The following is a 10,133-nucleotide window of genomic DNA, read 5'->3' as shown; positions in this document are numbered from 1 at the left end:
GACTGGGACAATGACTTGCCGCAGCAGTCTGGCACCCCTGGTGTAGTCTCTCTGTGTTCAAATTTCCTCTTTTTATAAGGACACCAGTCACATTGGATTAGGGTCCACTGACTTCGGTATTCTTGCCTGGAGAATCCCATGGACAGAGGAGCCTGGTGGATACAGTCCATGGGGTCGCAAAGAGTCAGATACAACATGGGGTCGCAAAGAGTCAGAGTCAGACATTTCTGACAAGTCAGGGCTTGAACATATAAATCTGGGGGGAACACAATTCAGCCTATAACAGTGATTATAAACAGACGTTTCATCAGAGCTCCCAAGGACCTATGCAATAGTGTTAGGCATCCTTATATTTAGGTCTTTAAATGCAGTTTGACAACTTTTCTGAAGTGAGGATACAACGTACAAAGTTAACTTGTTCCCTGCTCTTACGACAACTGTTATGTGGTAACGGCCTGTGGTTTGGGGGATTTCACAGACAGCAGCTTGTAAAGAAATGTAATAAGGAAAGAATTGATTTTTTAAAGTATCTCCCATTATTTTGGCTAACTGAAGGAATTGCAGGAGTACATGTGTGTGCGTGTTTGGTAGTAATGCAATGACGGGCTTCCTAGGGTGGCTCAGCAGTAAAGAATCAGCCTGCAATGCAGGAGACACAGGTTCAGTCTCTGGAACTGGAAGATTTCCATGGAAAAGGAAATGGCGACCCACTCAAGTATTCTTGACTGGGAAATCCCACGGGCAGAAGAGCTTGGTGGGTTACAGTCCATGGGGTCACAAAGAGTCAGACACAATTTAACAACTAAACAACAACACACAAAGACAGAATTGGTCAACCTGGTTGGAAGTAGGATCTTTCTCTAGTTCTATGACCTTGTCTAGAGCCAGATACAAGTGTACACAGAGGATCATATGAAATGCTTATACGCTGACAGAAGCCAAGTCTAGTCTTTTCAGTGATGTAAGCAAGGGTAGTCTTAAGTAGTCTCATCGCCAAGTACACTGGCAACTTGTGAGAGCCACCAGAAGCTCAGGCAGAGAAAGCCGTGACCCCACAGTTCTCAGTGAAAGAGGGGGACTAGGGGATTTCCTCCTTGAGGAGACTCCAGTAGCAGAAAGAGCAATGACAGGGAGGTCAGGACACCCACGGTCTGATCTCAGTCGGATACTAACTAGTAGCCACCAGGAGTAGGTCCCTTAACCTCTCTAAGACTCAGGGTGTCCTCCTGTAAAAGGCGGGGGTTTCATTCGGTCAGGGATGGCCAACGGGTGGCACAAACACCCTCACCTCCCTCGAGCCTTCAGTAGAGGCCACTGCTCCATCACATCACTATTTATGCATTTTTCTACAACATTCTAGGCAGGCATTTCCACTTAGAGTTGGTCCACAAGCTGAAATCTACTTATCTTTCCCTTATTAGATGATCTCTGAAGTCCTTTCTAGCTCCTAAATGGAGGGTTCTAACGTTGCGAGTAACAGAAGACCACCTTTTTGACTTAGCAGTGGCTCTGTCAAAAAAAAAGGAAAATGGAAATTTAGGGTCATAATTTCATACACTCGCCTCCCCTCATCCCAAGATGGAGCAGGGTCCCCCCCCTGGGTCGTACAGTCTTTCCTTCTATGTCAGAGATTTTTGTATGTGAGTTTCACCCTCTGTCAGCTCACCAAGCATAACAGTGTCCCAGACTATAGATCTTTTCTAGCTAAAATCACCCACAATTTAAAACTATATTGGACATCAAGAAACCTACAAGGAGAGGAATTATCTTAGAGCAGTGAAAACCAAAAGTTAGAAGAGGTGGCATTTAAGGATTCCATTCGTCTCTCAGCACAAATGACCTCATTCACACTTCTCACCCTTGGCAAGAGAGCAATCACACAAACAGGACCCAAATAGGGAATTCAGGTGGTTTGCAAGAGTGTTTTATTGAAAGAAGCAGCGATTCGGTTAATATGGGTCCCATCTCACAACCCTCTTCTCACCCCGCAAAACACTCAGGGGCAAGACTCAGGCCAGGGGCACACGTGTGGGTTGGATAGGAGCCCTAACTTGCTTGAGTTATTGCCCTCAGGTCAGGGAATCATGCAGTTATACGTGTGTGTGTGTGTGTGTGTGTGTGTGTGTGTGTGTTGAATAAGAAACCTAACGAGTTATTGCGCTCAAGTCAGAGAAGCCTGTGTGGAGGTGGCAGTGAGGGTACAGGCGTGGCAGGTAAGACCACCGCCCCATCAAAGTGGACTGGCACGTATGGGTTTCCCTCACATGCCACAGTGATGTATTTCTGCTTCTGGCTAGTCTTGTAGGCACAGTTGGGGTACTTGGAGCTGCCTGTCTCGCGGCAGTCTGTGATGCTCATGGTGGATTTGCTCTGGTAGCAGTTGGGCTGCCCATTCTTGCAGGTGATGTTTTTCTGGGAGCACACAGCCTGGACATCGGCCAGGGCCTCGTGCACAAAGGTGTTCACTGGCTTGCATCGTCCACGTGTCATCCTCCGGCGCGTCATCATCAGGTTGCAGTAGTTGGGGTTGCTGCCGGAGGAGCTGCCAGAGTCCATGTGCTGCCTCCGAAACTTGGCAGCCGCAGTTTCCTTGCCCAGGGAAGGCTGGACCTGCACCAGCAGCAGCACCAGGACCAACAGTGACAACAGGACCAGGGACTTCAGAGCCATGATGACCACACTCCCCTGGAGAAACCTGCCAGGGAAAAAGGGCAGAGGAGGAAAAACATCGCCTTTGAAAGAGAACCCCAGGTCCCACCTGTAGCCTCCTTGGCTTACAGTCAACCAGAAAGATGTCTGTCCTCCTAAGAGTTTTTCTAAGTAAGGAGACACTCACATATACTCTTCCCACAAACATTTGACTCCCACTCCCTACAGAGGGGTCGTCCTCCCCTCTGGGTGGTGACCCCAGAAATGACCTAAAATCCTAGCAGTCTTGTCTTTGAATACAGAAAGTCTTTTGATATGAAATATATTTGAAAAATAAACCCAGCATTCACGTGGCAAGTTAGATGTTCCTTTTGAATAAATCATTAAATAAATAAGCCAGATTTTGAGTAAGACACATTGTATCCTTGAGATTGTTGTTGTTCAATTGCTCAGTCGTGTCTGACTCTCTGTGACACCATGGACTGCGGGCTTCCCTGAGATAACCACCAGCATTCATCCAGGATCACGGTTGACAGAGCCCTGTTGTCCTACAGCACAAGGGAAACTCAGTCCCTGTCCTGTGTCTGACCCCACACCATAAAGGATGCCATTGGGTTCTTAAGAGAGACTCGAGCCTCCCCCAACCTGAAGGCTTCTCCTTCTCCAGCCCCAAGCGCTCTCTGCAGCCTGTGTGCTCCATTCCTGACCCCAGCTCTGCTCCCTGCCCCTGTCTGCCCAGCCCGATTCTCAGGCTAGTCTCACTCACCCTGGATCTCCCTTCTCAAACCCTCAAGCAAAAGCAGCTCCTGAAACCACTTCTTGGGCTGCTTACCTGTGTCTCTAGCTTGGTCTCTGAGAAAGAAGGCAGTTTCTGCAATCAGTCTATCCCAGAGATGTGGAACTTATACAGATGAAAGGGGGCTTGGCTTCCAAGAAGAGCAGGGTGGGAGGAGCATCTTGGTCCATAAGAAAACAAGGTCATGTTAGGAACGGGTGGGGAATTGCCTAGGGCGGCCTCTTTGGGGGCTACTGGGGAGAGTAAGCCTTTGCCAGTAAGAACCTTTCTTTCTATTAATGTAAGCAGCAGAGAAAACCACTATAGCACTGATATTCAAACCCAAATCAAGTCCTTGCTCTACATTAAATAACACTTTGAGGTTAGCTAAAGACACAAAACACATGATCATGAGAACAGCTGCTATGGACAAAATTCCACATCTCCCACCAGCACCTCTGGGGTGGAAGGCTGCATGGAGTGGGGAGAGGTGTCCAGCTGCCCTTAGCTGGAGGAGTTCCCAGATCTGGAGAAGAGTGTGTTGTTCATTCACTCAGTCGTGTCTGACTCTGCAACCCCATGGACTGCAGCATACCAAGTTTTCCTGTCTTCACCATCTCCTGGAGTTTTGCTCAAACTCATGTCTATTGAGTCGGCGATGCCATCCAACCATTTCATCCTTCATCATCCCCTTCTCCTCCTGCCTTCAATCTTTCCTAGATTCAGGGTCTTTTCCAGTGAATCGGCTCTTCACATCAGGTGGTCAAAATATTGGAGTTTCAGCTTCAGCATCAGTCCTTCCAATGAACATTCAGGACTGATTTCCTTTAGGATTGACTGGTTTGATCTCCTTGCAGTCCAAGGGACTCTCAAGAGTCTCCTCCAAAATCACAGCTCAAAAGCATCAATTCTTTGACACTCTGCCTTCTTTATGGTCCAACCCTCACATCCATACATGACTACTGGAAAAACCATAGCTTTGACTATATGGACTTTTGTGGGCAAAGTAACATGTCTGCTTTTTAATATGCTGTCTAGGTTTGTCATAGCTTTTTCCCAAGGATCAAGCATATTTTAATTTCATGGCTGCAGTCACCATCTGCAGCGATTTTAGAGCCCAAGAAAATAAAGTCTGTCATTGTTTCCGCTTTTTCCCCATCTATTTGCCATGAAGTGATACGACTGGATGCCATGATCTTAGTTTTTTGAATATTGAGTTTTAAGCCAGCTTTTTCACTCTCCTCTTTCCCCTTGATCCAGAGGCTCTTTAGTTCTTCTTTGCTTTCTGATATTTCTCCTGGCAGTCTTGATTCCACCTGAACATGGAGAAGAAAGAAGCCTCTGTATGACCTCCCCCAGTTCTGACAACCTCAACACACCTGGACTGTTGAAGTAGAGTATGTGTCCATTCTTATCTGATGAGGAAAGCTCAGCTTCTCTGTACATTAGTGCCAAATCAAATCTCAGAGACAGAGTTTTGGGTGAAGTAGAAAATGATGGCTTTATTGTTTTGCCAGGCAAAGAGGGATATAGCAGGTTCAAGCCCTCAAAACCGAATGTATCAACTAGAGGAAGATAGTGACATGTTTTATAGTAAAAGAGATCATGATCAGCTCATGGACATTCTTCTGATGGGTTGGTGAGTGAGGTAATTAGGAGTCAACATCATCAGCCTTCAGGACCAACTAAGTGCTCTGGGGTCTACATGCTTGTGGGCAGCAAATATACCATCATTTGTTAACTTATCTCACCTGGAGGGGGTTTCAGAATCGGGAGAATAGCTTAAAGATATTGCTGTGTGTATCCATTGATGGGAAAACAGAACCTTGCCCCAAGGCTGCTCTTGACTGTTAGTGTCTCCCTGGTCTCTCATCCCCTCCCTTCCCTAATTAACAACTGCTTGAATCTGCCCATTGGAACTCAGGGAAGGTCATGGAGGTTAAAAGAAGGCTGTTTCCTACAATCAAAGCAGTGGAGGTTGCAAAGGCCTTGTGCCCAGCAGCCCCACAGGGCCCTGCACAGTACCAATCTGATTGATTTGGCCAAAATTCCACATATCTCACCAGTACCTCTGCGAGGAGAGCGAGGAGAGGTGTCCAGTGGTCCCCAGCTGGAAGGGTACCCAGATATGGAGAATAAGAAAAGAGTACCTGAACACAGAAGAGAAAAAGAAAGCTTCTGTGTGAGCTCACCCAGTTCTGGCCACTTCTACACTTCTGGACTATTGAAAGAGGGTATGTGGCTGATCTTATCTATGGTGAGCCCTCCTTACATAGGCCAGAGTGGAGGAGAGGAACTTGAGATAGGACAAAATGCAAAATCCCCTTTAGAGAAGACATTTGTTGTTCAGTCGCTAAGTTGTGTCTGACTCTGCAACCCCATGGACTGCAGCACACCAGATTCCTCTGTCCTTCACTATCTCCTGGAGTTCTCAAAAATTCATGTCCATTGGGTCAGTGATGCTGTCTAACCATCTCATCCTCTGCAGTGCCTTCTCATCCTGCCCTCAATCTTTCCCAGCTTCAGGCTCTTTTCCAATGGGTTAGCTCTTCACATCAGGTGGCCAAAGTGTTGGATCTTCAGCTTGAGCATTAGTCCTTCAAATGAATATTCAGAGTTGATTCCTTTTAGGATTGACTGTTTTGATCTCCTTGTAGTCCAGGGGACTCTCAAGAGGCTTCTCCAGCACTACAATTTGAAAGCATCAGTTCTTCAGCGCTCAGCCTTCTTTATGGTCCAACTCTCACGTTCATATATGACCACTGGAAAAACTGTAGCATTGACTACACGCACCTTTGTCACCAAAGTGATGTCTCTGCTTTTTAACATGATGTGTAGGTTTGTCGTAGCTTTCCTTCTAAGCAGCAAGTGTCTTAATTTCATGGCTGCAGTCACTGTCTGCAGTGATTTTGGAGCCCAAGAAAATAAAGTCTGTCACTGTTTCCATTGTTTCTCCATCTATTTGCCATGAAATGATGGGACCAGATGCCATGATTATCACTTTTTTAATGCTGAGTTTAAGCCAACCTTTTGACTCTCCTCTTTCACCCACATCAAGAGGCTCTTTAGATCCTCTTCACTTCCTGCCATTAAAATGGTATCATCTGTACATCTGAGGTTGTTGATATTTCTCCCAGCAAATTGATTCCAGCTTCATCCAGCCCAGCATTTTGCATGATGTACTCTGCATGTAAGTTAAATAAGCAGGGTGACAATAAACAGCCTTGACATACTCCTTTCCCAATTTTGAACCAGTCTGTTGTTCCATGTCCAGTTCTAACTGTTGCTGCTGGAGCTGCTTAGAGGTTTCTCAGGAGGCAAGTAAGGTGGTCTGGTATTCCCATCTCTTTAACAATATTCCCCAGGTTGCTGTGATCCAGAGTCAAGGGCTATAGGATAGTCAGTGTAGTAGAAGTAGATGTTTTTTTCTGGAATTCCCTTGTTTTCTCTATGATCCAACAGATATTGACAATTTGATCTCTGGTTCCTCTACCTTCTCTAAATCCAGCTAGTATATCTGAAAGTTCTCAGTTCATATACCCCTGAAGGTTAGCTTGAAGGATTTTGAGCATTACCTTGCTAGCATGTGCTGCTGCTGCTAAGTCACTTCAGTCGTGTCCGACTCTGTGCGACCCCATAGACGGCAGCCCACCAGGCTCCCCTGTCCCTCGGATTCTAGCATGTGAAATGAGTACAATTATACAGTAGTTTAAACATTCTTTAACATTGCCTTTCTTTGGGATTAGAATGAAAAATGACTTTTTCCAGTCCTATGCCCACTGCTGACTTTTCCAAATTTGCTGGCATATTGAGTGCAGCACTTTAACAGCATCCTCTGTTAGGATTTGAAATGGCTCAACTGGAATTCCATCACTTCCACAAGCTTTGTTCATAGTAATGTTTCCTAAGGTCCACGTAACGTCACACTCCAGGATGTCTGACTCTAGGTGAGTGACCACATCATCATGATCATCCAGATCAATAAGACCATTTTTGTTTGTTCTTCTGTGTATTCTTGCCACCTCTTAATTTCTTCTGTTTCTGTTAGATTCTTACTGTTTCTGTCCACTATCATGCCTATCCATGCATGAAATGTTTCCTTGATATCTCCAAATTTCTTAAAGAGATCTCTAATCTTTTCAATTTTATTGTTTTCCTCTATTTCTTTGCACTGTTCATTTAAGGTCTTTTTATCTCTCCTTGCTATTCCCTGGTACTCTGCATTCAGTTGTTTTATCTTTCATTTTCTCCCTTGCCTTTTACTTTTTTCTTTCCTCAGTTATTTGTAAAGCCTGCTCAGACAACCACTTTGCTTCTTGCCTTTCTTTTTCTTTGGGATGGTTTTGGTCACCACCTCCTGTACAATGCTACAAACCTCCATCCATAGTTCTTCAGGCATTCTGTCTACCAGATCGAATCTTTTGAATCTATTTGTCACCTTCAGTGTATAATCTTAAGGGATTTGACTTAGGGATTTCCTGGTAGCTCAGCTGGTAAAGAATCCCCCAAAATGCAGGAGACCCTGGTTTGATTCTTGGGTTGGGAAGATACACTGGAGAAAGGAATAGGCTACCCATTCCCGTATTCTTGGGCTTCCCTGCTGGTTCAGCTGGTAAAGAATCTACCTGCCAGTGCCAGAGATACAATAGACCTGGGCTCAATCCCTGGGTTGGGAAGATCCTCTGGAGAAGGGAATAGCAACCCACTCCAGTATTCTGGCCTGGAGAATTCCATGGACTGTGTAGTCCATGGGGTCACAAAGCGTGGGAAATGACTGAGCAACTTTCACTTCACATAGCTGAATGACCTAGTGGTTTTCCCTACTTTCTTCAATTTAAGCATGAATTTTGCAATATGGACCTCATGTTCTGAGAAGAAATGGAGAACCTCATGTTTCTTAGCAGTAGAATTTCCTCCCAGAAAGATTCCTGTGTTTGCTGGAACACAATTTTATTTTAATTTATAATATCTTTAAAGTATAGGCAGGTTACACTATTGTATCATTTTCAGGTGTACAGCAAAGTGATTCAGCAATATATGTACATACATGTAACGGAGAACAACTGTAATTCTGCTGGAGTGAGAATTATCAAAATATCTCTCCATGCTCTAGGTTTACACGGTCTCAGTCCAAATTCTGTTTTAGCATGTTTCTGTTTTAGCACTGAGCAAGTTTCCTCACCTCCAAAATGGGGATGATAATAACATGTTCCTCTTAGGTTTGTTATTAAGACAAAATAGGGTAAGATGCAAAGGACTTAAGGTAGTACTTAGTAAGTGAGTGATTGTTCACATGGGGTGGGGTTAAGATCTCCCACAGAAAGCCTGTTTAAATAATACTGGCTAGACTTTCTTGGTGATTTAGTGGTTAAAACCCACCTGCCAGTGGACAGAACATGGTTTGGGAACATCCCCCATGTAGCGGAGCAACTGAGCCATGGACCACAACTATCGATGCCTATGCACCCAGAGTCTGCGCTCTGCAACAAGAGAAACCACTGCTATGAGAAGCCCATGCACTACAACGAAGCATAGCCCCTGCTCGCCAAAACTACGGAAAGCCCATGCAGGGTAATGAAGCCCCGGTGCAGCCAAAAATAAAATAAATTAAATTAAATAATATAAAAATGAATTAAATAATACTGGGTAATCTTGGAATTGCTTTCTACAGGGGATAGAGTCAAGTAACTCCTGCTAAAAACCAGAGCTGAAAATAGTAGGGAGTTTCAAAGCCTTGGGGAGGGAAAAAGAGGGGGAAGAGAGAAGAGAGGAAACCTGATTGGAATAACAGAATTCTTTAAGTGGAAATTTTAAATTGCTTTGCCACATGAAATCTGAAAAAAATTGTGTAAAGTCAGCATTATTTTGTAATGCATATAAATTTGGAAGGGGAAGTAGGGCCAAGAAAGACATGGTGAGGCATGAGATTTTAGTTTCCTGTTTCCGTAGGTCACTCACCACCCAGGTTTTGCTTGTCTCTTAGTCTTAAGATCTTATTCATATCATCTTGAGAGGGGTTGGAAGGAAAACTTTTCCTCTACCTTTAGTTCACGGAAGAGGAAAGGCTTCCCTGGTGGCTCAGCTGGTAAAGAATCTGCCTGCAATGCTGGAGACCTGGGTTGGATCCCTGAGCTGGAAGATCTCCTGGATAAGGGAAAGGCTTCCCACTCCAGTATTCTGGCCTGGAGAATTCCATGGACTGCATGGTCCATGCAGTAGTGAAGAGTTGGACACAACTGAGTGACTCTCACCCACTTAGTTCATGAGGCCTGTGAATTAGCTGACCAAAGACAGATTAAGAGAACAATTGTCAAAGTTTATTCCTATGCATGTGGAGGAGCACAAAAGAAGCAGTTCCCCAAACAGCATGGGTAAAGGTTTATACATCAATTTAATGGGAGGGAGAGGGACTCTACAGGAAATAAATGAGCTTTTAGGGGAATAAATGGGATGTAAAAGAATTTGTGATAATGTCTGTCTATGCAAGTATGAGTGGTCTGATTTCTTCTGGGCTATAAAACTCCCCTAAGGGGATTTACAGCAGTTTTCCTCTCAGAAGACTCTACCTATTCAGATAAGAAATTCTCCCGAAAAAAGTTTCTTTCTGCATCTGCTAAGTCTCAAATATCTTTTTTTAAATAATTTTTTAAACAATAACAAAATTTATAATTTTTTTAGAAGTACATTAAAAAATTTATTTGATCAAAGT

General features: G+C 44.4%; 1 protein-coding gene across 2 annotated transcripts; it reads right to left on the bottom strand.

Moving 5' to 3' along the window:
- Positions 1 to 1,908: 1,908 nt before the first annotated feature.
- LOC129620489 (brain ribonuclease) lies at positions 1,909 to 3,545 on the bottom strand. 2 transcript variants are annotated; one of them, XM_055536302.1, is made up of 2 exons: positions 3,482 to 3,545; positions 1,909 to 2,695 (listed from the first exon to the last, which is right to left on the bottom strand). In XM_055536302.1, the coding sequence occupies exon 2, from the start codon at positions 2,668 to 2,670 to the stop codon at positions 2,167 to 2,169; it is 504 nt and encodes a 167-aa protein (XP_055392277.1). In that variant the 5' UTR covers positions 2,671 to 2,695; positions 3,482 to 3,545; the 3' UTR covers positions 1,909 to 2,166. The 2 variants fall into 2 exon arrangements, with proteins under 2 accessions (XP_055392277.1, XP_055392278.1); XM_055536303.1 differs by lacking the exon at positions 3,482 to 3,545 and adding an exon at positions 3,416 to 3,437.
- Positions 3,546 to 10,133: the final 6,588 nt, after the last annotated feature.

This window comes from Bubalus kerabau, chromosome 10 (assembly GCF_029407905.1).
Source record: "Bubalus kerabau isolate K-KA32 ecotype Philippines breed swamp buffalo chromosome 10, PCC_UOA_SB_1v2, whole genome shotgun sequence".
NCBI lineage: Eukaryota > Metazoa > Chordata > Mammalia > Artiodactyla > Bovidae > Bubalus > Bubalus kerabau.
This window is presented reverse-complemented; position numbering and strand designations above follow the sequence as displayed.